At 36.9% G+C, this 27,871-nt stretch overlaps 1 protein-coding gene across 4 annotated transcripts; it reads left to right on the top strand.

The window, feature by feature from the left end:
* Positions 1 to 235: 235 nt before the first annotated feature.
* CDC7 (cell division cycle 7) lies at positions 236 to 27,301 on the top strand. 4 transcript variants are annotated; one of them, XM_044238670.1, is made up of 12 exons: positions 236 to 335; positions 1,048 to 1,242; positions 9,735 to 9,818; positions 12,130 to 12,265; positions 15,567 to 15,660; positions 15,746 to 15,888; positions 16,765 to 17,017; positions 17,632 to 17,727; positions 18,504 to 18,682; positions 19,495 to 19,577; positions 22,455 to 22,604; positions 25,542 to 27,301. In XM_044238670.1, the coding sequence occupies exons 2-12, from the start codon at positions 1,128 to 1,130 to the stop codon at positions 25,931 to 25,933; spliced, it is 1,725 nt and encodes a 574-aa protein (XP_044094605.1). In that variant the 5' UTR covers positions 236 to 335; positions 1,048 to 1,127; the 3' UTR covers positions 25,934 to 27,301. The 4 variants fall into 4 exon arrangements, with proteins under 4 accessions (XP_044094605.1, XP_044094607.1, XP_044094608.1 ...); XM_044238672.1 differs by having other exon boundaries at positions 1,065 to 1,242; XM_044238671.1 differs by lacking the exon at positions 236 to 335 and adding an exon at positions 484 to 701.
* Positions 27,302 to 27,871: the final 570 nt, after the last annotated feature.

Consider the following 27,871-nt stretch of genomic DNA (forward strand, 5'->3'; position numbering starts at 1 on the left):
CTGTCTCTGAATTATCTTTCCTGAAGATAGTGCTGGATCCTTAACCTTACGGTTCACTATTTTTTTTTTTTTAAGCAAAGAATTATTCCCGGGCTTTACTTCTGTAACGCTCTTTTAGCCAACCACCGCCTAGGGGGAAGATACCTAGCCCTCTTGCGCAAGCGCCCAGGAGCAGATTCCGCGACTCCGAGGATTTTACAGTGCGCATGAGCAACCAGAGGCGGCCTGGCGGGAAGTGTTGCGCAGGCGCGTTTGGCAGACTCGCTAGGTGGGGAGCTCTTGGAGGAGGCGACCCAGGCACCTGGGGAGCCACAGAAGTCGTATTCCCTTAAACTGTGAGTTTCCGATGATTTGTTCCATGGCGCGGGATTGTGAGGGATTAGAAACGAATTCTGGGTTGTGACTTCGGTTTTGTAGTAGCGCAGTAAAGCCCCCACCCCTTTCGGATCCTGCTGACCCGCGGCGGGAAAGTCCTGCGCCTGCGCGCTAAGCATCCCGTTCGCTCTCGAGTCTGAGGGAGGAAGGTCCTTCCCCGCTGAGCTCGCGGCCGGTGCTCCTACAAGGATCCCATTCATTCCCTTTTCTTTTTCTTTGCCCGGCGCTCGTGGCCTGTATCGGACCAGTTCTCCATCAGCTTGCGAGGGGCCTTGGACGAGCCGCCTGGCGCTCCCTTTGAGTTGTCCAACGATTTCCTCCCTCAGGTCAAACCGCTCTCCCCACAAGGCCTAGCCCAACGCGTCCCCGCTCCCCCATTCTCCGTCTGGCTTGTGCCGGGACTGGCAGCCGCCCCAGTTCCCACCAGCACCCTTTCCTCCACCCCGGGCCGCCGAGGCGGCTCCCCTGACTCGGACGTTTCCCCCTTGTTCCCTCTGCTCGTGTTTCTGGAAGGTGAAAGTGAAGCAAATGGAATCCTGAGAAGTGGCCCACAGGTTTCCCACCTTTGGGTATTTAAACATATGGTGCACTTTTAAATGTTTGCCCCTTTGGGACAGTGGCATTTTCTAGTGCTTGGTTCAGTGTGTGATTTAAACTTCTTATCTTCTCCAGTATTCTAATTTTCACAGCTGCTTTGTTCCCTCTGTGGACATGACCCCTTAGCTGGCATTTTGCATCCCAGTTGTTTTGTGATGGAGGCGTCTTTGGGGATTGAGATGGATGAACCAATGGCTTTTTCTCTCCAGCGTGACCAGGTTCAGGCTGATGGCTCATTAAAAAAACATGAGCAGAATTTTAAACTACCAGGTATGTGTTTAATTCCAAGGATGTGCAGGCAACAGTTCTGTGATTTCGATTATTTTTTGAAAGAGAACTTCCTGAATGGTAAAGTGAGTTGTATATTTATAGGGGAGCATTTTATAAATCAGTAAAACATCCTAAGATCTAGATTTAGGACCGGATTGCTGTTTAGGATTATAGACCATCTTTGTCATTTTACAGATGAAGTTGCTATGGTCTGAATATTGGTGATCATCCAAGAACACAGTTTGTTGATCCCCAAACTAGAATTTTTTTTCTCCTAGGCATGTGTTCTTATCTCTACTCACCATATTGCATTAAACTTGGATTTAGAAGTCAACATTGGAGGGATTTTTCAGTTAAAGGATTGAAAAGGAGAATTCACTGACAAAAATAAATGGTTTAGCAATAGTAAAGCACTGTTTCTCTGTGTACATTATGAAGTGTTGTCTGACCCTAATCCAAACCCTGAAGTGAGGAGGAGGGGAACAAACAATACTTGATTTTGTACACTAAAATATGCACCTTCATTCCTGCTTTAGTAGTGCCTGGCACATAATAGGCATTTAATAAATACTTGTTAAATAGGGGAGTTCCAGGTGACTATTTTTCTTTTTCCTTAAAGATAGTGAAATCTTCTTTTCCATCTTTGTTTTAAGCATATTTAATGCTTGTCCCAAAGATACTAGCTTTGACTTTATTCATGATATATACTTACCCACTACAAAATAGACCTTAACAATACCCTAGAAGAAATGACATCAGTTGCTTTTGCTTTTTGACTGAAACTAAACTCTTCTTTGGTGTCAAAATGAGTACCTTTTCTGATGTCCCTATTTTTGGTGATGAAAGCCACTATTACTCCAGTTACCTGTGTGATTTGTATTTGCTCCCCATATCCGGTTACCCAGCTTTATCTTCTTTTAATATATATGACATTGCTTCTTTCCATTCCCACATCCACCACAGTGATTCGTTCCCTTATACTTTGCTCCTGAATTGCAGTGAAGTTTCTTATCTAAATTGCCTGCTTTCACTTCTTTTCCATTCTCCAGTTCATCTGGTACACTGCTACTAGAATAATCTTAAAATGCCACTTCATCCACTTTCATGAATGCTCTCTTCCATTTTTCCTGTTCTTCACAATTCAGCTTTCCTCTCTTGTCATTGGACATATAATGCAATACGGAGTCATTGTATTATAATTTTTGTATTTTTTTAGCATTCTGTGTTTTTTCTTTTTAGTTATACTGTAAGCTCCTCGAAGGCAGTATCTTAAGCAGCTCCTGGTATATGTTGTACATTAGACAGAGTGTGTGAACAGATGAATCCGACTTGGTTCTAGTATTATGTTCAAGTGAAAGCTACTGTTCTAATACTCTGAAAATCTGGGAAATAAAGAAAGATGAATTTTATTCTACATTTCTAAAGTTTTGTGGCTTTTATGTATCAGAACATTGAACCTTATAAGCAGTACCTTTGATAATTCACAAGACATGCTGAAATTTTAGTCATACCTTTTTTCTAATGACTCAGTAAAAGCTAAGGTTATATCAAAAACAACTTCAGTCAGGAGTAAAGCTGATGAGATCCAGGCCCATAACTGTCTCATGATCTAATATGATTTACTTTCCCTTGATGGAATAACTTTTGCAAAAGTGGGAACTTTTTATGTATCTTTGTAGTCCCAGAACCTAATAGTGTCTAGCACATAGTAGGTCCTTGAAAATACTTGAATAAGTGGTTTATTTTCTTTTAAAGATTTTATTTATTCATCTGAAAGAGAGGGCACAAGCAGGGGAGGGACAGAGTGAAAAGCAGACTCCCCACTGAGCAGGGAGCCAGACTCGTGGTTCTATCCCAGGACCCTAGATCCTGACTTGAGCTGAAGAAAGGTGCCCAGGTGCCCCAGAGCCACCCATGTGCCCCCAGTGAATGGCTTAATGCAAGGATATAAAGCAAAATACATAGTGTAATGGATGAATTAACATGATCCGTTGTTTTGGGATATTTGTCAGCTTTTTATAGCTTTTTATTTTTTTTTTGATAAAATATTTTATAGCTTATTGAAGAAAATTTAGAAAGTAGAGAAGGCCAAAATAAGGAAATCATATCCCACTGTACAGATATTGCCACTGTAGACATTTTATTACAATCCTTTAGTCTTTCTGTGCATACGGAGATATATTTAAGAAAAAAATAAATTAAGAATGTAACCAACTTATTTCTAATCTTTATTTTTTTACTTAGGAATATGTAACTTGAACATTTCTTACGTTATTAAATCTATAGCTTGATTTAAATTGACTGCCTGATGTTTCATTGTGTAGTATGCTATGATTTAATTACCCTTTTAGTAGAAGTTTTGGATTGTTTTCCATTTTTACCTATTAAGAAAAATGCTGCAATGAAAAAAGTACTGGGCATAACATTGTATCAAATGTTTATTTTCCTCTGTATTGTGGAGCTGTACCATAAGGCATGCATTTGGTGTGTTATGTGGATGCTCTTAGCTCATACTACTAAATTAGGTTGTAGTTGCCATCTGATTTGCCTGGGACAGATCCAGTTTATGCCTGTTGTCACACTGTCATTATTATTAGTGGCCCTTTCACTCTCAAGACTGCCTCAGTTTGGATTAAATTGATCTTCCTAGTTCCTAAAATGATCTTTCTAGTTTAAGAGATGTAAGTCAGGGATTACCTGAAGCTCCGGAATAGGCATCACATATATTCCTAGTGTGTCAGTTTTACTCCTTGGTAAGTAATTAAAAACATTTCATTTATATGAGGAATATTAAATGTTTATTACGTGCAATTACTTTCTAAGGTGCGAGGATAAATCAATGCATAACAAAAATCAATGCCCTCAGTCTAGGGGAAAGATAGACAATAAAAGAAATATTCAAAAGTGGTTAACATTGTAAAGAAAATAAGAAAGGAAGTGGAGATAGGGAATGTTGGAGTTGGAGATTGTGATTTTAATAAGTGCAATTGGTCAGAGAAGACATTTGAACTAAGACTTAAAGGTGGTTAAAAAAAAAAAAAAAAATGAGCTATGTAGATACCTGGGGGAGAGCATTCCTGGCAGAGGAGACAGCAAGAGAGAAGGCCCTGAGATGGGAGTGTGTCTAGCATTTAGGAGGAGCAAGGAGGTCCTTGTGACTGGAAGCTGGAGGATAGTGGAGGTGATGACAGAGAGGTATGAGAAGAGGAGATATTCCTTGGCTTTTATATGAAGCAAGTTATGAAGCTATTAGTGAGTTTGAGCAAAATAGTGACATGGTGACTTAGCTCTCACAGGATCACTCTGTTACAAATAGATAATACAGGCCAGCAATGATGAAAACAGTGAGTATAGTGGCTGTATTAAAGCAACTTGGATATATTAAATAGCAGGGAAAAAAAATTTTACTAAAATTTCTAAAACAGGGGGCACCTGGGTTGGCTCAGTGGGTTGGGCCTCTGCCTTCAGCTCAGGTCATGATCTCAGAATCCTGGGATCAAGCCCTGCATCGGGCGCTCTGCTCAGGAGAGAGTCTGCTTCCCCCCTCTCTGCCTATTGCTCTGCCTACTTGTGATCTCTCTGTGTCAAATAAATAAAATCTTAAAGAAATTTGGGCGCCTGGGTGGCTCAGTGGGTTAAAGCCTCTGCCTTCGGCTCAGGTCATGATCTCAGGGTCATGGCATCGAGCCCCACAAAGTATGTATTCATTCATCTCTGCCTTTAGTAGTATTTTTCACTGTTTATCACTAATGCTCTCTTCTGCTGTTTACCCTCAAGTCCACTTTAGAATTGAGAATTTTGCATTCTGTTTGGTTGTCAGAAAGTTTTACTGTTGTGTAGTGACAGGAAACTAAGTATATTTTGAATTTTGTAACGATAGGTGAGTACACAGCTAATTAGTAGTGAGTGGTATGGAAGTGATATGCAAGTGAGTGGCTTGTGCATTACAGTAGTTCCTTGTATTTTTCTCTGATGATTTTTTTTTAAAGATTTTATTTATTTATTTATTTGACAGGCAGAGATTACAAGTAGGCAGAGAGGCAGGCAGAGAGAGGAGGAAGCAGGCTCCCCACTGAGCAGAGAGCCCGACATGGGGCTTGATCCCAGGACCCTGGGATCATGACCTGAGTTGAAGGCAGAGGCTTTAACGCACTGAGCCACCCAGGCACCCCTCTCTGATTATTTTTTTTAAGATTTTTAAAATTTATATATTTGACACAGAGAGAGAAAGAGAACACAAGCAGGGAGGGTGGGAGAGGGAGACGCAGGCTTCCCACCAAGCAGGGAGCCCAATGCTGTGCTCAATCTCAGTACCCTGGGATCATGCCCATGACTCTAGGATCATGACCTGAGCCGAAGGCAGATGCTTAACAACTGAGCCACTCAGGCTCCCCTCTCTGTTGATTTCTAATAGTGAACTAGCATCTCTACTACTGAGTGCCAACTCAAGCTGCAACAGAAGGAAGTTCCAAAATATGGAACTCATAGACTTGGAAGTAAAGTTTGTCTAATCTGACCTCTTTGATTTGTAGGTTCAGAAACTGGACATTAATGTGGTTTAGTAATAAGAGTTGAATTTAGGCTTTCTTCTATATCAGCACTCCAGTAGTATCTTTTGTGATAATGGAAATGCCTGTTGTCACCTGTGGCTAGAGTGAGGAAATTTTTAATTTTTAAAATTTTAGCTTAAATTTAAATAGTCACATGAAACTAGTAGACAGCACAACTCTGTATCATACTACTTCAAAGGTTTTGGTGTTACCAATCATATATACACAAACAACAAAACATGCACACACTTTAATATGCTTAGTAATAAGAAGATTAGAAACAGGCCTCTTTTTTTTTAAGATTTTATTTATTTGAGAGAGAGAGAGAGAGCAGGGGGAGGAGCAGAGAGAGAAGGAGAGGGAGAAGCAACCCCCAAAATGAGCAGGGAGTCCATTGTGGGGCTCGAACCTAGGAGCCTGGGATCATGACCCAAGCCAAAGGCAGATGCCCAACTGACTGAGTCACCCAGGCACCCCTACAAATAGGCTTCTTAACATATTTCATAATATATAAATATCATTGATTGTCAGATATACCTTTTAATATACTGCTTAGAAATGCTGCTGGTTATACTGACACAATGCTTTTCTTATCACCTAGAATTTTTTATTTTATACTTTTTGAAAGAGTTCTTTTAGATCTAATGAGACAAATAACTGTATATCTCTGGTACATAATTAAAAAGGGAAACATTTCATATCTTTCTCTTCTGAATCAATTTTAGTACTCAGACTCACTGACGTCCTATTTTCCCCCCTCACAATATTGTCCTCTGTACATTAGTGTTGCAGAATTTCTTTGAAGGGTTTACTTTTTTAAAAAACCATTGTTAATGGACTCGTAAGAGCCCACTTATGTGGAGTTGGCCTACGTTTGCTTTCTACTTCACCACCTTTACCACTTCTCCCCATGACCATTTGTGCTTAAGGGTTAAATGTGAATGCTCCTTTGTGATTTCTTGGATTTTCTTTAAGGTATTGATACCTGTTCTGTTGATGCTGGCTGACAACTGTAGGTTGCATCCTGATTTTTTCAGTTTTAAAAATTGTGTTTCGAAATCAAGGAAATATATAAAATTGAACATATCATTTTAGTATCTTTCATGGTACCTTTCCTCTAACACTGGAATTTGAAGCTGGTTGGAATTGACACTCATTAGGAAAGATTGTAATTGACTGTGGCAACTATGACTGCTAGAAAGCTGTCTTTTCCCCCCCAGGCCTTGGTTTTGGTTTTTAGAGTGAAGTAGTGTTGCAGCTGATAGTGAAGTAGCTGCTACTGTCTTTGGCTTCACTCTTTTGTAACCTCCCAACTTTCGGTACTGGTTTTTTTTTTTCCCCCTACAGTTATCTCTGAATGCCCATAATGATAGTAATAATTCATTCATTGAACAAACATCCCAGGCACTTGTAACTAGGAGATGAATGTACTATGGTAAATTACACAAACAGGGAGCTACTGATGGAGCTTATATTCTTGTTATATTCTAGCAAACAGGGTGATTTTATACTGGATAAGTACTCTAAAGACAATAAGCCGGGTAATGTGAGTAATAAGAGGAATGTTATTTTAAATAGGATGTCAGAGAAGACTGACCATTGAGCCAGTCACATGAAATTATATGGGGAGATTTCAAGTAGAGGGAATAATAAAAGCAAAAGTGCTAAAGATCTCTGCCTACTTGTGATCTGTCAAATAAATAAAATCTTTTTTAAAAAAGTGCTAAAGAAATAATGTTAATAACAATAATTAGAGGGACGCCTGGGTGGCTCAGTGGGTTAAAGCCTCTGCCTTCGGCTCAGGTCATGATCCCAGGGTTTTGGGATCGGGTCCCGCATAGGGCTCTCTGTTCAGCAGGGAGCCTGCTTCCTCCTCTCTCTGCCTGCCTCTCTGCCTACTTGTGATCTCTGTCTGTCAAATAAGTAAATAAAAATCTTAAAAAAAAAAACAAAAAAAACAATAATTACAACAATAAGATTACCACTGTCTTTTATTTAATATATACTGGGTGCCAGGCATCATGTTAAAAGTTTCTCATTTATATTATTTCATCTGATCCTCACAGTATCTCATTAGCATGGGTACAGTTATTACCCCTTTTCTGTAGATAGGGAGACTAAGGCTCAAAGTGGTCAGCTGTATGCTCAAGGAAGGTCATATTGCCTGTTAAATATTGGAGCCAGGATTTTAATTTAGGCCTCCCATCTCCAAAACGGATACATGTAATTATGGGTACATTCTTGCCTCTTATATTGGAAACCCATGAAGCTTCTCCACTTCACCTATGAAGTAGATGGGAAATAATTCTTATATGGATTGATATAGTGGAAAGAATACTAGACTAAATCTTCTTGGCCTGTTAAATAGTTCCAGCTGTATTTTTTAAAAATTCTTTTGAGAGAGAGAGTTTGTGCATGTCATACACGTACTCACACAAAAGAGTGGCGCTGGGAAAGGGAGAAGCAGAATCCCCACTGAGCAGGGAGCCCCAGCTGGGACTTGATCCCAGGAACCTGGATCATGACCTAAGCCAAATGCAGCCACTTAACTGAGCCATCCAGGTACCCCTAGTTTCTAAAAGCTCTTAGTGTTGTTCTTCCTCCCCCTCAAATTTGTCCTCTACTTACCATCTTCCTGCTTAAAAATTTTCCATGGTTCCACTTGCATTCTCTGTTTTTCCCTTCTGTAGCCACACTGAATGTCATTACTTGCCTTATCCACCTCTCCCCTCAAAATAATCCATATCTTTACATAAACAGTTCCTTGCATACATGGTCCTAAAATGCCTCATCCACTTTTTTCACTTGGTGAGTGCTTCAAAACATAGCTTAACTATCACATGGAGCTTCCTGGTACCTTCAGATGCGTTCGTTCCCCTCCCCTTCCTTCTAACTAATAATATATTGCATTCCTCTATTATTACAATTACTGTCTTATATTCAGAGTGAGCTTTTAAAATCTGTTCTTTCCAGTAGACTGAGCTTCTAGTGAAGAGGGTTGCACCAAATTTTTTTTAACTACACATCGCTGAGCATTTTTATAGTGTTTGTTATATGGCCAGATGATTTCACTTCCCTGAGTTGGGTTTTCTTATCTGAAAATCAGGATAATTCCTGTTCTCAGTGCTATTTTGAAGATCTAAAAAGATAATATATGTGAAAATGGTTTGAAAATGTCTTAAACTATTATGTACACTATTCAGATTATTATTATAACTGAAAAGGTAGCTGATGGTTGGCTTAGATACTGTAATAAAATCCAATGACTCTTAAGTATGTTTTCTTTTATATCCCATAGTTTATCACAACTGGTATTACTGCCTGTCCTTATTTTAACCATGTATGTTTTTGTAAAGAGCTTTTATTTAAAAGTAGCCATGTATTGTATTTGCTCTCAAGGATAGAGGATACTATTGATATTGGGATAGTTCTTTAAAAATATTTCTAACATTCCTGAGAGCTTTAGTGGATATTTCTCTCTGAAGATACACTGTGAATATTCAATATATAAAACTTTCCCAAGTGTGTAACATTTTGTGTCTTTGGGGGAGAGAAATAGTTTTCAAGAAGATTGCATTGTGTCTTTGTCATGCCATCTAGTGATCGCAGGACAGATTGTTTATTTTTTTAATTTAGCTTCTTTATTGTGTTGTACTCTGTGCAGTGACAATGTACCTGCTAGTGTGTAATTCAAGACTAATACAAATTTGGTGTGTGTGATTCTGGGACTTATCAGTTTTATCTATTTGTTCAAGAGGTGTGTGTGTGTGATAGTAATCTAACAGGGTTTTAAATATTTTTATCATGATTTTGAGATTTATCGTAGCTTTTTAATTTGTAATTTAATTTTGTTTTAGAATTTATTTCATTGAGTTTATTTTGACTTAAAAGTATAAAATATACTCTCATTAATTATAATTACAAATTCTTCTTCCGTGATAGGTGTTAAAAAAGATATTGAGAAGCTTTATGAAGCTGTACCACAGCTTGGTAATCTGTTTAAGATTAAGGACAAAATTGGAGAAGGTAATATAGAGATCTACTTTATTTATAAGTTTCTTTTCCTTACATTTTCCTTTGCATAATCTTGATTTTTCATTAGTATTTCCTATTGAAAAGTATATGTTTTTTCCCCCCAAAGATTTTATTTATTTGATAGAGAAATCACAAGTAGGCGGGGGGTGGGGGCGAAGCAGGCTTCCTCCTGAGCAGAGAGCCTGATGCAGGCCTCAATCTCAGGACCCTGAGATCATGACCCGAGCTGAAGGCAGAGGCTTAACCCACTGAGTCACCCAGGCACCCCTGAAAAATATATGCTTTTTAAACTTTTAAGACCATGGTCATATTACTAATTATGACATCAGGTTTCTTTTTCCCTAGAAAGTGTGAAAGAGTAAGTATTTACACTAAAATGAACAGTCCTATTTTAATCTTTATGCTGTTATACCATTAAAAGTATCAATATACTAATATATCAATAATTATTAAAAATGAGAAATTATAAATTCATATGGAGGAATTCGATCAAGGGAAGTCAGCTCCTTTTCCTTTCTCCATTATAGTTAGGTTGAACTCTACATTGAAACATGTATGAAACCTAAGGTGGCAAAATAGATGAAAATAAAGTAGTATGATATTTATACAATAATCAGTATGGGGTGCCTCAGTGGCTTAGTTTGTTAAGTGTCCAACTCTTGGTTTTGGCTCAGGTCATGATGATCTCAGGGTTGAGGGATTGAGCCCTGTGTTGGGCTCCACATTCAGTGGGGAGTCTGCTTGAAATTCTCTTTTCCTCCCCTCCCCCTACCAAATAAAGAAAAAAAAAAAGGTCAGTATTAACATAAATGTCCTTGGGAGACTTGTAGTCCTGTTGACTGAATGAAGGGTGAATTTATCAGCTGTGAAGTGAATGAGAAAGTAAAAGATAATAGAAGGTTTTGGTGGCTATATTGAGAAATACTTAAATAGTTAAAAAACCTTCCGTTTACTTGTTTGCTTTTCACAATGCAAAGTGTCAGACAAGAAAGGGCTGGGTCACTGGGGGCAGAAGAATTAGAAGAGGAGATAATTTGTGATGTAAGAAGCAGATCTTTACATCTTTTCCTTACTCTTTTTTTTTTTAGAAATTAAAAAAATATATATTTTATTTGAGAGAGAAAGAGCATGAGCAGAGGGGAGGGGCAGAGGAAGAGGGAGAAGCAGACTCCCCAATGAGAAGGGAATGGAGCCTCATCTGGTACTGAATCCCAGTGTGTTCTGACTTAGTGTTCAAAAAACTGTTCCAGGGTTGCCTGGGTGGCTCAGTTGGTTATGCATCTGTCTTCAGCTCAGGTCATGATCCCAGAGTCCCAAGATGGAGCCCTGCATTGGGCTCAGTGGAGAACCTTCTTCTCCCTCTCTCTGCCAGCTGCTCCCCCTGCTTATGCTTTTTCTTTCTCAAATAAGTAGAATCTTTAAAAACAAAAAACTCTGTTCTGGAATCCGCTGGTGTCCTTTTAACAAACTGATAGCTATTCTTGGAGGGGAAAGGGAAGGAGGGTGTTCCAAGGCTAAATAAGTTTGGAAAATGTATATATAAGCTCCCTTTTGGTTATTCATGATGTATTTAAAACACATTTAAAGCTCTGGGGGCGCCTGGGTGGCTCAGTGGGTTAAAGCCTCTGCCTTCGGCTCGGGTCATGATCTCGGGGTTCTGGGATCTAAACCCGCATCTGGCTCTTTGCTCAGCAGGGAGCCTGCTTCCCAACCCACCCTGCCTGCTTCTTTGCCTACTTGTGATCTCTGTCTGCCAAATAAACAAATAAAATCTTTAAAAAAAAAAAAAAAAAAGCAGCTCTGGAAATTTTTGTAGTAAACAAATATATCAGTTTGTTTTAACTCAGTATTTCTCAAATTTAACTGGCCACCAACTCTTTTATGTTTTCTGCTTAGTTTAATGCTGAATTTAAAAGCCTAGGTGTTGTAGGGTTTTTCCCCCGAAGACTTAACATTTCTGCTTCTAACAGACCTGTTGTAAGAAAATAATTTCAAGTGACAGTATTATAGAAAAATACTCGTTACCTTGGATTGTGACCATGAGAATATTTTTTTTTAGACCCAGGCAAACAGATTTACTATAGATCTTTGGTAAATTAATATACCCTATAAAGAACTGAGCATAGTTAAGAATTCATTAAAAATTGAAAGTTAGTTGTATTTATAAATGTTTTTACTCTAAATGTTTAATATCATTAAATATTAATGAATAGATTAGGATAGTTTTCTGGGTTCCAAACAGTTTTTAAAATCTATTAGCATCAAAACCAGATATTGAAAAATTTAATAAATTGTTTTACAGGCACTTTTAGCTCTGTTTATTTGGCTACAGCACAGTTACAAATAGGACCTGAAGAGAAAATTGCTCTAAAACACTTAATTCCAACAAGTCATCCTATAAGAATTGCAGCTGAACTTCAGTGCCTCACAGTGGCTGGGTATGTAACTTAAAGATATTTTAATTGAACTGGCTGTATATAATTTTTAAGATTTTTAAAGGGATATCTAGCAGAGATGATGAGATTACCCATGAGTTAAACATCTTTCAATCAAGTGTTTCCAGTTTGGTAGCATTTTTCCTCTAACGTTGGGATGGTTAATTAAATTGTATTTTTAGAGTGGATTACCATTGAGGCTCAGCTTGATTTCCTATTCTATTACTTTTTCTAATCTTCCTGCCAAATCATAAACCATGGTCTAGATATTTTTTAAAATATAGGGAATTCATATTTCATATCTCCTCTGTATTCGATTTATATACATAATATAAATTTTTATATTTAAAGCCTCATTTCATACTTTTATTTTGAACAGAAACATCTGGCATGTCTTTCTCATTGATCACTCTCTTCTAGGTTATTCCTATCAACAAAGGTACATGATCTGTTATCTCCTATGCCCCTGTACTGCCATCCCTCTTCCAGCTGCTTCCGTCATGTCTTTGCTTCCCCCCCCTCAGCCAGACTTCCCAAAAATGACTACATACACTGTTTTCACTTTCACACCCTACCTTCACTACTCACAGTGTCTGCTGTCCTCTGTGCTAAACTGAAGTTACTTTAGATAGAGTCAACCATGACTTCCTTTTTGGCAATTTCTTTTTCTGTTGACATGAATGTAGGCAATGTTTAACATATTTTATTTGAATTATTGTCTTTTGACTTCTGTACTGCCACATGCTCCTTGTTTTTCTTCCTGCTTTATTTGGCTTTTCATTTTCAATATCCTTTTGCCAGTTCTTCCTCTCTACCTGACATCTAAATATTGGAGTGCCTGCTCTTGGGCTTTCTTGCTCTGGACCCTTCTCTAGGTAGTTTGTATTTCCATGTGGCTTTAAGAGTATGGTAATGATTCACATAAGTATATATCTTGCCTCAGACCTCTTACCTGCAGTTTTGTATATATACCCACCTGATTTGACATATCCACTTGAGTACCTAATAAATACCTCAAACCTAATATTCTGTAAACTAAATTTTAATATTCCTTTGGCTACCCCAAAACCCCTGTTGCAACAGTCTGTTTTCATCAGCTCATCTCCAAATCCATCAATTGGTCTTGGCCATTTTACCTCCAAAATAAAAACCCATCCATACTTTCCTGTCCTCTGAACCACTATCTCAGACCAAGCCTAGATTGCTAAAATAGCCTGCTTCTTCTCTTTCCCTCTGAATCCCATTGTTAGAAAACAGCAGAGTGATCTTTAAATATAAAAATTTATATTATGTATATAAACCATATACTATTAGTTCTATCACTTAAAATCCTTCAGTGGTTTTCCTTAAAAAAAAAAAAAGAAAAACCAAAAACAAAAATTCAGCCTTATCACATGCCACTTTCCCACCTCTCTCTCTATGCTCTAGTTTCTTGACTTCCTCAAATTTGTCTCAAGCTTTCTTCTCTTAGTGTCACTGTCCATACTGTCCCCCAGTAAGACCTCTCCCAGTCTTTGCGTGCTGACCTCTCTTCTTTCTGATCTGAGCAAGAGTGGCACCACTTCAGAGATGTCTTCTGAGGGGCACCCAAGTGGCTCAATTAAGCGTCTGACTCTTGATTTCTCCTCAGGTCTTGATCTCAGGGTCCTGAGTTCAGGCCTTGCATTGAGTCCACGCTAGGCCTGCAGCCTACTTAAACAGAAAAACCAAGATGTCTTCTGAATTAAATCAGATTCACGTATATTTTATTGTCACAGCATCTTTTGATCTCTTTCAAAAACCTTGTAATCTGTCTTATGTTATTTTATTATGTTACTGTTCATTAGATAATAAACTCCATGAGGGCAGAAATGTTCATTTTAATTCAGCTTCCCATTCCTAATATCTGACGTAGCGTCTGCCAAATGACTGTGCCCACTAAATATTTTTTGGATGAATGGACAAGCCAATTTCTTTGTTTCACCCCTCCCTTTATTAGAGAAAATAGGAGGATGAGATGGCCTCTCTAAAGCATAATTACATCCGTTCTAGCTACTTGAATAAGTGTTCCTTTTTCCATATTTTAAATATTTTCTCTACCATTTTTCCTTTCCATGTACTTCAAAAAAATGCATGCTAAAAAAAAAATCTTTATCTGATCTTGCTTCCTTTCTAGCTCCCACACTGGTTTTTCTTCTTTTCTTTGCCACATATTTCAGGCAAATTTTATGTTCTGCATCCATTGTATCCTATTTTCTCATAAGTCCTGTTTGGCCTCTTCCCTTCCACTTAAATTGCTCTCTGAAAAATTACCAGTTAATTCCTCTTCTACCAAACTAAAAGACTTTCCTCAGTCCTTATTTTCATGACCTTCATACTGATTACTACTTCATTTAAAACTCCTCATCTGGATGACATTCCTTTGTGGGCTTTCTGCCCCTTCCTTGGTTTACCCTTCAACTTGAGACTTTTCCAAGACTCAAATTTTCTCTTCTCTCAGATTATTTTCAGAGCTTTAGGTATCACTTCTCCACAAGTACTGTCACTGACCTCGCAATTCTCAAAAAAGATGTGATTTCGTATCTAGAAATTTTTATCAAAATGATGTCTTGTTTTTCAATGCTTCTTTTCCTGATTTCTCCATATATTCTCTTGGTATCCATGTTGTCTCACTCTTAGGGCTCAGAACCATGGAAGTCAACTTTACCCTATTTTCCTCATCTTTTATGATACAATATAGCATAGCAGTTAAGAGCATAGATCTAGAGCAGACTGTCCAGATTCAAATCCTGTCTCTATGGCTTCCTAGTTTAGTGTCCTTTGGAAGTTCCTGAACCTCCCTATCCCTCAATTTCGTTATCTGTACAAAAGGCGGAGGAAGTAATAGCATTGTCCTGATAGAGCTGTTGTGAGGATTAAGTGAATTAGTTAATAAATGTGAAGTGCTTACTTAGATCAATGCTTGACATATAGTGAATGCTCAATAAATACTAGCTATATTTTAATTAACTTATTACAATTATCATTTTATTGGCTACTAAGGCTTGTTAATGCATTCTTGTTATTCATGTTGTCCTCATTGTATCACTTCCCCAGTTAAAACTATACTTATCCGCTGGATTATAATAACTTCATAACTAGTGCTTTTTTTTTTTTTATCTTGTATTAGTCAGTTAAACATGTATACCATCTTACAAGTTGTTTGTTTTAAGTAGTTTTCTAGCATTATTTATGCATTGCTAAAATTTCATTTTTAAGGAAACTGATGTAAAGTTTCATTTCATTTGACCTTTCCTCTAAAGTTCATTATGCATCTTTCCACTAGGGGGCAAGACAATGTCATGGGAGTTAAATACTGCTTTAGGAAAAATGATCATGTGGTTATTGCTATGCCATATCTGGAGCATGAGTCCTTTTTGGTAGGTTTTAATACTAACTGAATTTTTATTGGCTGAGTATTGAATTGAAAACAATTTTATGACCTTATTCATAACTTTATCTTAGGACATTTTGAATTCTCTTTCCTTTCAAGAAGTACGGGAATATATGTTTAATCTCTTTAGAGCTTTGAAACGGATTCATCAGTTTGGTATTGTTCACCGTGATGTTAAACCCAGCAATTTTTTATATAATAGGCGCCTGAAAAAGTAAGTATGAAAAGTTACCAGAAAATAATTACGCTTGAATGAATTTGTGCTATGCGGTTCATCTTGGAGGTACAGAATATACTGCATGCACAGATTTTTTTGTTTGTTTGTTTCAATTTTTCATTGTGGTTGGGGAATGGAAATATAGTGAAAGAAAAAATAAAATTGTATTGGTAAAGCAGTGTATATTAGATACAGCATGGTTCAGTAGAAATAGCACTTAACAAAAAGAAACTTAGAAAGATTGCCCAATGATAGCTAATTTCCTGTTTCAATACTAAAGTTGTTTGTGTGTGTGTGTGTGTGTGTGTGTATGTATGTGTTTTTACACTGATAGAGGCATTATAAGCTGAAGACCTAACTTTAATACTGTTCAGTATACAGTGGGTCATACTGAGTATGGTAGGAAGTATAGAAATAGAACTTCTTTTCTTGAATTTTATACTTCTGAGTTTTCTCTTTAACTTTCTTTAATTAAATCAAATTTTAAATCCAAGATTTTAATTCATTTTTTTAAGTTTATTTAATTAAACATTATCTACTGTGATGTCATCTCTGCCATGGTAAGGAAACAAAGGATTGGGCTTTTGTCCTGTAGTCCTTATCTGCCTTGTTAGCATAGGCCATTGGAAAAAGAGGAGAGATTTTTTTGGGTATATGGGATATATCATTCCTTAATTTTCAAGCCTAGTTAACTGCTAAATCATTACCTTATTGATAAACTCATTTTTCTTGTTTTTTTTTTTCAAAATTGTTATAAATTCTTAATTGATCCTGTAAAGAATTAACTTTTTGTATGAATATAAATTGAGTGTATTATGATGTTATTAAGCTTTGATTGTTACAAAAAAGTAAAAATGCTTACTTTTGTCTTAGGTACGCGTTGGTAGACTTTGGTTTGGCTCAAGGAACCCATGATACGAAAATAGAGCTTCTTAAATTTGTCCAGTCTGAAGCTCAGCAGGAAAGTTGTTCACAAAATAAATGCCATATAATCACAGGAAACAAGATTTCATTGAGTGGCCCAGCAGCATCTAAGGAGTTGAATCAGCAGCCCACCATGAAAACTTCTGTTAAAAGGCCCTACACAAATGCACAAAGTCAGATTAAACAAGGAAAAGATGGAAAGGTTCTGCCTCTTTTATTTCTCAAATACTAATAAGGTTTTAGAAATGTCTTCTTCATCCAACAGAGGGAGATATAATACCAAGACAATACTTGCAATCAAAAAAATTATTTTTACATTTGTTACATATTAAATTGATTAGATTCCACTCAGATTTATAATGGATTGTTTTACCATTTCAAAACTGAAATTACTTGGTAGATTTATAATGTCTCTGTCATTACGTTATGTAACAAATATGGAAAATAACAAATTCTCCCTGCATGTTATAAAGTTCAGATTAATTATCCTTTTTAAAAGAAAACATTAGTTATAGGGGAAAAATTCTGAAGTGTCTATCTCCATTTTAGCTGCACAGCAAAAATGTAACATCCATGCAGGTGGTTTTTAAATTTTTTAGTTCTTATATTTGTGGATTATGATAACATTGTATGGGTGTTAAAAATTCTGTCTAGACTATTTTCTCCTTTCACAGAAGTGTTTTGGTGCCTGAGAATGACTTGGATGCAGCTGTTTTTGTTTCATGTCACTTAACTCTTTCAAAACTGGCAGAGTACAGCTGGCAGAAAGTGTTACAGATATAATCCTTATTTTCCTTGTTTTTGTTGGTATTGTAGGAGGGATCTGTAGGCCTTTCTGTCCAGCGCTCTGTTTTTGGAGAAAGAAATTTCAATATACACAGCTCCATTTCACATGAGAGCCCTGCAGTGAAAGTAAGTAATGTAGCTTAATAGTGCAATCATCAGTCAGTCGTACACTAAAGAGAATTTAGGGATTAGTAGATTAGTATTTATTATCACTAAGTTTTTAAAAATAGAGTTTTGCTGTGGCAGACAGTATTACTGCTTTGAGCATCTTGTCAACACTTTTATTTTCTCCATTTTTTTTCCTGAACTTTTCTGGTGAAATTTTTTATCATTTTTGGTTAGCTGGCTGTTGTTACTCTTTTCTAAAGGAAAATTTAGAATATTAGGCCTTTTCTCTCATTGGCTAGAACGTGAGCTCCTAATAAATAACACTTTTCTGACACACAGTTAATAGCATAAAAACGTTTGTAAAGTTTACTAAATTGTAATCAATGTTAAATGGTTTTAAATTGACTTAAGATATCCTGTAACAGATAGATAGCATGAGCAACAAATTAAAACTCTGATTTTAGCCAATGTAATTGTGCAGTTTATAGTTCTGAAATGGAGTTAGACACTAGAACCTAACTGTGTTATACTTTTGTAACATCAGGAAAAGTTGGATAAAGTATAAGTCAAGTAATTATCAATTGAGGACTGTTTAGTAAATTTTAATGTGTTTATTCAACAGGAAAACCTAAAAAGGTCTTAAATACTTTAATAGATAACTGTTAACTTAAAATCCAACAGCCCATTTGGCAGTTCTGAAAGTTATGTTTCTACTGTTATGTTTTATTATACTGGCATTTGAAGGTATCATGTTAAGTATCATGAAAATAGGAAATACAACTTTTCTTTTACAGCTTATGAAGCAGTCAAAGACTGCGGATGTACTATCTAGAAAGTTAGCAACAAAAAAGAAGGCTGTATCTACAAAAATTATGAATAGTGGTGTGATCAGGAAAACTGCCAGTTCTTGCCCAGCTAACCTGACCTGTGACTGTTATGCAACAGATAAAGTTTGCAGTATTTGCCTTTCAAGGTAATGTGTTTTGATGGTGCTATCAAATCAGCATGCTATCAGATAGGAGTAGAAATCGCATTGATTTTGGTGGGCAATTGATTTAGTGTGAGGAAAGGAACAACACAGACACTGATCAGAAGAGGTACCTTGAAGAGCAAATGATAACGATTTTCACGTATTGTTCATTTGACATTTATATGCTCTTTGAAAAACACATTTGCTCTTATAGGCAAATAATTTTGGTGGGGGCAGGGGTAGTTTTTTGGAACCTTAGAGTCACACATTTTGCTTGCTGATTTAATCTTTTGTTTTCTTTCCTTATTCCCATGTAGAAATAACAGAACTAAATAGAGTGTCTCTCTCACTCCCACTTCCTACTCTTAACCCCATAAATTCCTCCCTTCCTTTCAAAGTTTTCATGAGCTGTCATGAACCTCTCCTAACCCAAGTATATAAGAGAGTAAGTATATCAGAAACTTAGATTTTCTGATATCACTCCAAATGAATTTTTATACCTCTGAATTTTGTTGTATTTAATTCTGTTGTATTATGTTTTCCTGTTATGGTCCTTATCATCTACTACCTATTTTTATACCTGGAAGTTACCTTAAAATTTTTTTGGAATAAGGCCTGATAATTTGTGGGGTAGAGGGGAGAGGTAGAAATAAAACCTAGGATTTTCATCACACTGAATTATTATTTGCTTTATAAGTAACTTTTATTTGCATAGATATCAAGGCAGAATTTACTGTAACATAAATAAATGTTACTTTTTGGTCTTAAGTAATTAAACTTGTAATATAACTAGAAAAATCTTTCATTATCATAAGGCGGCAACAGGTTGCCCCTAGGGCAGGAACACCAGGATTCAGAGCACCAGAGGTTTTGACAAAGTGCCCCAACCAAACTACAGGTATGTTGCACTAGAAATGAAGAACCTCATTAAGAATTGGTTATCCCAGGTATATTTTATGATCTTTGTTTTACTAATACTAATATTTTCCTGCTTTTAATAAGTTATATAAGTGGTTCTAACAGTGTGGTAGTCCCATTTTTGAGATCATGCTGTTAATGAAAATTTCTACTCCTAGTGTTTTGGTTTTTTTCTTTTTTCTTTTTTTTTTGATAACATTTTTTACTATAGATTACATCTTGCTTGTCTGTTTACAAGATGATTTTTTTTTAATAATTAAAAAAAAAATTTTTATAAACTTATAATGTATTATTAGCCCCAGGGGTACAGGTCTGCGAATCGCCAGATTGACACACTTCACAGCACTCACCATAGCACATACCCTCCCCAATGTCCATAACCCCACCACCTTCTCCCTCCTCCCCTCCCCCCAGCATCCCTCAGTTTGTTTTTTGAGATTAAGAATCTCTTCTGGCGGGGTACCTGGGTGGCTCAGTGGTTTAAGCCTCTGCCTTCGGCTCGGGTCATGGTCTCGGTCCTGGGATCAAGCCCCACATCGGGCTCTCTGCTCAGCGGGGAGCCTGCTTCCCCCTCTCTCTGTGTCTGCCTCTCTGCCTACTTGTGATCTCTCTCTATCAAATAAATGGATAAAAGTCTTTAAAAAAAAAAAAACTCTTCTGGTTTGTCTCCCTCCCGATCCCATCTTGTTTCATTTATTCTTTCCCTACCCCCCAAACCCCCCATGTTGCATCTCCACTTCCTCCTATCAGGGAGATCATGTAATAATTGTCTTTCTCCGACTGACTTATTTCGCTAAGCATAATATCCTCTATCTCCATCCATGTTGTCACAAATGGCAAGATTTCATTTCTTTTGATGGCTGCATAGTATTCCATTGTGTGTGTGTGTGTGTGTGTGTGTGTACCACATTTTCTTTATCCATTCATCTTTTGATGGACATCTAGGTTCTACAAGATGATTTTTGCCAGGAATTTTGTTTTGGAGAAAAATTGTGTTTAGTAGTCTTTGCTAACTTGAGACTTGGCTGCATTTTATCTGTTTGTCCCAATACCCCAAAAGTCTTCTGTGATGCACTTGATTGTGTGTTATTTAATTAAAATTATTAATTATTAAAATTATTTTTTTGTTATTGCAAAAGTAGTACAGTAGCCTTAAAGTTTTGAAAAAGGAAAAGGTTTGTAATCTACAAAAGTTACCATTGAGACAAAACCCAGGAAAAATCTTGAGTAAATGAATGCTGTCACTGGCTTAGCTCATGGACTTTAAAGAAATATGTTCAACTATTGTGTGTATTCTACACTTGGCTACTGATACAAAAAGAAGGACTGAAGTAGCTGCTTACTCTCAATAATAACTTGTAGAGGACAGTTATAAATTATACAAGGTATTTGAGGGATACCTAACTATTCCTATCTGAAGGGAATATGGAAGGAAATTTTATAGAAGAGGGAACCTCTGAGAAGAGATGTAAATTGGAATGGGTGGTTAGCAATGATATATGAGCAGAGGATCTCAAGAAACAGGTCTAGTCATATAGGAAACAGTAAGTTTAGTGTTGCTAGAATGTAAGATAGAAGTGAAAGAATGGTGAGAAATAATAACGACTTGTCCCCCTATTATTAGGGGGACAAGTCAAATCACACATGTTAAACAGCTTGGACTATAAGTGTTGGGAAATTATTTAAGGGAAAGACATGGTATTAATTATATTTTAACTGGATCATTCAGGCAAGTGTACAGAGAGGATAGGTTTTGGAGAGTGGTGGCTTAACAGTGGTTCAAGTAAGAGATACTGAAAGCCTGAATGAGAGCATCATTAATAGGAATGAAAAGAAAGGTCAAGGATTGGAAAGGTAGAACTTGGTAGATAATTGGATGTGGGATTTGGGTTTGGGGTGGTGAAGGAAAACACCCAGGATGTTTATCAGATTTGTAGCTTAGGGGACTTGAATGGGTATCAATAACAAAGGTGAAGAATAAATAAGTAACGGTTTACAAGGAAAGATAAGGTGGATTGGGGCATAATTGGCTTCAGATATTTGTGAGACTCAGATAGAAATGTCCAACAGAATAAAAGTCAAGCTCATGGAATTCTAGGACAGTTGAGTGTCATCAGTACAGAAAAGACGGTTAAAGCCATGAGGCAGATAGAGCCAGTCAGGGAGAGAATACAGGGGAAGAAGAAATTGGAACTCTGGGGAACCTCAGCCTTAAGGCCTGGAGAGAAAGCTGGAGGAGGAGGCGGAGGTGGAGAAGAAACAAAGAAAGGCAGGTGATCAAACAGCCAAAGCAGCCAAGGGAATAGAGAACAAATAACTTGGTGATACTAGAAGGTCAACAATTAGGAGAGAAGATGTCCCTAAAAGAAACAGTTTCCCAACATGAGCCTGGGCTGGTCATAATATTAACTGCCAGAATTCTAAAGATTAAAGTATGTAATTCTTGAGGAGCATCCAGATTTTTCCTACATAGCTATTTTGGGTTTCGTTTGATCTTATAAAATACATATCTACTTATTGTTTTCTAATGATGAAATATCATTTAAACTTATTAACATGTTGCTCAAGAGAGAATACATTATATTTTGTATTAAGGAAATTGGACCAGGGTTTCTCAGTCCTGGTAGCACACTATAGCATCTGAAGCACTTAAAAAATACTGATGCCTGAGCCCTACTCCAGAACAATTAAATCAGAGTTTCTGAGTGGGCCAGGGAATCAGAATTTTTGTAAGGCTCAAGATAATTTGCACAGCAAAAGTTGAGAACTAAGGATGTAACATTGATATAAACTGACTACTGGTGATAAAATTACAGATTTGGGATTTTTTTTTTTTAAAGTTTGTTTTCTGTTACAGCAATTGACATGTGGTCTGCAGGTGTCATATTCCTTTCTTTGCTTAGTGGGCGATATCCGTTTTATAAAGCAAGTGATGATTTAACTGCTTTGGCTCAAATTATGACAATTCGTGGATCCAGGGAAACTATCCAAGCTGCTAAAACTTTTGGTAAGCAGTTTTATATTCTAGAACAAAACAGATGCCTTTATTATCTCCTATAAATCAAATTATGAAATTCTCTTTACAAATAAACATACTCTGTTTGCACAAAATTTCTCTGTTGCTTTAAAATAATTGCGTTGTGTAAAAAAATAATTCATCACTTTTCTTCTATATAACCATTTAATCTTACAAGCACAAAGTGCTACTTAAATATTTAAAATTCAACTTTATAATCTTAAAACAGTATGGAATAACTCCCTGTGGTTATGGTTTGACTTTATTATATACATATTTTTAGTAGTATGTTTTAATTTGTTTATTATATATTTATTAAGCATCGGGTGTTCTTGGGCCTGACTTAAGTGATCTTAGTCTATACTAACAAGGAAATTTAATAAGAACCATAGTAGAGAAGATAATAAGATGAGTTAGTTGTTAGGTTCCTTAGGGTTAGGGTAACAATAAAGAAAAATGAGCAGTTATTATGGAGTTATTATTGTAAGCCTATACTAGACATGGGAAGTCATCTCCTTAGCTATCCAAGTTCTTACACTTCCAAAGACAGGGATATGCAGTGTACTTCAGAGGACACCTGAGAATTATCTCAACCTTGTTCTGTGGCTTGAACTCAAATGCTCACCTTATATTTATTCTCCATGTACAAGGACAGTTAATGTTTTCCAAAGTGGGTGGCTGTGATTGAGTCAACATGCTACCACAAGATATATCTTCTATATATACAAAATTTTAGGCAGCTCACTTCAAAAGTAGCTGGGCTGCTTTGTGCCCAGCCCCAGGATCAGCAGGTCTTCCATCAAGGGTCCAGATCAGAATTATCTGAGAAACTTAAAAAAATATTTATGCCTATATTATGCCTAATATTTACCCCACTCCTTCCTGGAAAATAAGATTCAGAAAATATGATACATAGGAAGGTCCAGGCTTGTCTGAAAAAACAAGCGATTTTGACCAAGAACAACTTCTAAGATGATTGCCCCTTACTTAGACACCATTGCTGTGGTCTGATCCCATCAGAAAAACTTGGTGGTGGTTGTGAAGAAAGCTTCATGGTAGAGGCTTATGAAAAAGTGTTTCTGCAGCAAAGTCAATCTACAACCTGTAGCTTTCTTGCACCTACTATAAGAAAATTTTATCTGAGGTAATAGTGTGAAATACTACACACATATAAAGGGAGAGTGACCATAAATGGAAGGCAAAATTGAGACCATGGAAATTATATTCTTACACATTCTTACACATGTTTATTGTCAACTTATTGAGAAAAATTTTCATCTACTGTTGAATAACAGTAGTCTCTGTAGTCAAGATCAATAACGTAAGCACAACGTGTGATACAAAAACATTCCAGGGTAAGTGTCAGGATACCAGGCAAGGGCTTTTAAAGATTTATCATTGTAATGCTTGTCCTCATGTTAGAAAAACAATAATGCCATGTAGTACTTGTCTCAGTTTTATTGGTAGGACTGCCGCAGCTTTTTCAGTCATAACTTACCATAGCTTTAGGCTGAATACAGAAGGACTCAAAACTTCAGTAGTCACAATTAGCCTTTAGCACCCAAAGAAATGACTTGCTTGGGATTAGCAGTGGGAGTACTTTTGCTTCTGTTATGCATAAACTACCTCACTGTCTTCAGCTCCAAGAGGTGGCCCCATTGTGGATTGTCATCAAGGACTTGTTGAGATCTGTGAAAGAAATTCAGAAGAAAAACCTTGAGCTAAAATAAATGCCTGACACATAGTCTATAACAAAATATATTTCTTAAAGATTTGAGAGAGAGTGGGGGGAGGGGCAGAGGGAGAGAATTTCAGACAGACTCCCAGTTGAACAGGGAACCCCACACAGGGCTTAATCCCGGGACCCTAAGATCATGACCTGAGCTGAAGTCAGAGCCACCAGGCGCCCTCACATTAATAAGGAAATATAAGGCCAAGATAATACACTCCTGCCTATTTGTGTGCTTGTTTTTGCCCATGTCTGATAAATCTGTCAGGAAATTGTTTGAAAAATATTCACATTTTTAAAAACTGAGATCTGGTTTGCTTATTTCAAAAACATGTATCAGGACTTTATGTGGCCCAAGTACTGTCATTGAATCTAGAGCTTAAATTCTAGTGGGAGAGACGAATCTGTCAAATGAGCAGTATTGAGAAAAATAAAAAAGGAAAGGAAGAGAAGAGGGCTCAGCTATTTCAGAGATTGGTCAAGGACAACATCTGTAAGGTTGTGATATCTGAACAATGACGAGAGGCTGAGTAATGCTTTTTTGTCTAGTCCAGCAGACATTAATTGAGATCTTCCTATGTACCAGACACTGTCTAGGCTTTGGGGATTCAAAGGTAAATTAAATAATCCCTATCTTCAGAGAGCTTATAGTTTAGTAGGTGAAACACACCTACCGTTATAATACAGGCCAGTGAAAGTAAAAGTAGAAATTTTCACAGGTATAACAAGTTTAGAATGTTCAGCTCTGAGTATCAGGCCTCACAGAGGTAATTCTTAAGCTGAATGATGATAAAAAAAAAAAGCTGGAGCATCCTAAGCACATGGGGGAGTGCAGGGAATCCCAGGCAAAGATAGGAACCATGTAGCCAGAGGCATCTAGAAGTTTGGAAGGAGGAGAGGGAATGGGAGCTACAGCTGATGACAAATGAGAGGAGGATGTGGTAAAGCTCAAGAAATGGGCAGTCAGGTGAGTCCTTCCATAGCTTAGTAAGTCACTGCTTTCTGCTTGTTATGTCCTACTTTATGATTTGACCTTCAACTATGCTGTACTAAACACAGCTTAAATATTAGCATGTGGTGCTCTGACACACAGTGTGAATATATCCACAAAGTGCATTATGGAGCTTGCATGATTCTTATGAGAGAGACTTCTGATATGTTCAACTAATATAAAATACATATTTTTTTTTCTTTTTTAGGTAAATTAATACTGTGTAGCAAGGAAGTCCCAGCACAAGACTTGAGAAAACTCTGTGAGAAGCTCAGAGGTATCGATTCTAACACTCCCAGATTAACAAGTGATATACAAGGGCCTGTTTCTCGTGACCCAGCTTTTTCAGAGACAACTGACCATAAAGCTTCTCAACTTACACAAACACCTCAAGCACAACACTCAGAAAATTTGTTGTATAAAGGGGACAGTAATGGCTGTGGGGGTAGTCTGAATACAGATACCAATTTACAAGGCTGGAATGAGGTACCTGATGAAGCTTACGACCTGCTTGATAAACTACTCGATCTAAATCCAGCTTCAAGAATAACAGCAGAAGAGGCCTTGTTGCACCCTTTTTTTAAAGATATGAGTTTGTGATTCTCATTCTTCTTGTAATGTTTGCTGTTGTGTATTATGAGACAGGGTGAAAAAGAGTTCTTTGTAACAGCTATAACTTCTTGATTAGAGACCAGGGCAGGATGAATATTTTAAAATCTTAGTATTTGCTCTTTGGCAGACTCTAAAATATGGATTAAGATTACCTAAACTGCATGGGGTAGTTCTTCAGGCTAACCATATGATCTTTGACTTAGATCTACCCAAGTAGAATCAGATCTTTAGCTTCCCTAATTACCTGTCACTGCTATATACAGAAAAAGAAGCTGTTTTATCCTAGTACATAGTAGTTTGAGGTGTAAGTCTTAAAATTAAAGTATGTGATCAGGACTAAAGGAGTCAAAAGACTATTGGTTTCTTTAAACTGTGAGCTTTGTGTACTTTTAGAAAACTCAACCTGGTGCTGGTGCTCTAACCATTCTGTAGGTAAAGGAGATCATTCCCTCTTCTAAAGGCATATGTTACACTTATAAACACTAAACAATGAAAAAATGTTGGGGTTGTATCAGTTAAAACTGAATTTAATTTATCCATTTTTCAAAGTACTTTGTTAAAGCATTTTTTTGTGTGCGAATTGACATGTTTTTTCTTAATGGTTTCTCTTGATTTTTCCACCTTCTCTTTCTTACCTAACACGTTCTCCTTGGAAATAACATGGTGCTTTCCACAAAGTTTCTGGGTGCTCTGTTAAATATTGCACATGTTTACAGTTGGGAACTCACTGCGCACAGTGGTTGTTTAAAGGGAAGCTGCAGAGCCAAAGTGAATACTGATAGTCCAAAATGCTTTTCTTTTTCTCACCGTCTTAGGTGTAACTAGGTAACTATTAAAAGGAAAAGTAAATACAGCCTTGAGAATATTATTGGAGATTTTTTCCTCTGCGTAGTGTCATCAGGATCTCTGCTTCCTATACAACTAAATTGGTCCTGGCCCAGAGAACTCAGATTCTGGTTACTAGAATCTTGAGTGTGTTGGGAAGAGAATTAACTGGGCGTAATAGAAGAGGGCCAGAGATGGAGGCTTATGTATTACTACATTCCAAAATGATAGATATCATTGACAATATATCAAATTCTTTCTGTGGGAAGTAGGTCTGGGGGTATGGATCTGCTGAGAAGTTTCCCATTTAGTAGAGATACAGAGTATAGAAATGTTCTAGGGATCTAGAACATACATTTTGTTATTTTATGCATTCAAGTCAGTAATGTCTACCTACCCTATTTGGTAAGTATAGTATATACATAAACCATTACTGCTGATGTGCTCGGTCTTCTCATACTGTATCTTTAAAAACAAAATTTGAATATTCTTGAATTTGTATGTTTAATAAAGTTATTCTTTTATATTTTTTATGTCTGACTACTCATTTGAAAAATCCTCTTTAAAAAAAAAAAAAGGAGGACTACCCTTTAAAAAAAAAAAATTAGGAAAGGAAATATTTTCCTTCTGAGATTGATGAATGCTTTCTCCAGCAAATGGGCAGTAGATTAACAAAAATTGACCTGGCTCAACTAATACGTGAAAGATGGAAGTAGATTTTTGTTATAGAAAAGGTGTTCATTCACCTCATTTGTAGGAAATTTGTAACATTGTAAAGCAGTAAGTCATCTGAGTAATCATAATGAAGTCTTAACCAAAAAAGGGGTTTTTTTCTTTGGGTGATTTCACAAACAAGTTAACATATATTCTAAGAAAATTAACAGGAAGAAAAATTGAACTGCTAAAAGTGCAGGGCAGGAGATGTTTTCTAAGAAAGTTTAATACTCAGGGTGGTTCAACTTTTTATTAATACCAATATTCTATTAGAAGAGAACTTGGCTGATATGCAAAGGGAAGTGGGAGGTAAAGGGAGCCAGTGTTTTAAAAGCCATCCAGTGTTGTCAATTAGTTCTCAAGCAATTTCAATCTCACTAGAGAATG

The sequence above is a fragment of the Neovison vison genome, chromosome 2, assembly GCF_020171115.1.
Source record: "Neovison vison isolate M4711 chromosome 2, ASM_NN_V1, whole genome shotgun sequence".
In the NCBI taxonomy this organism is placed as follows: domain Eukaryota; kingdom Metazoa; phylum Chordata; class Mammalia; order Carnivora; family Mustelidae; genus Neogale; species Neogale vison.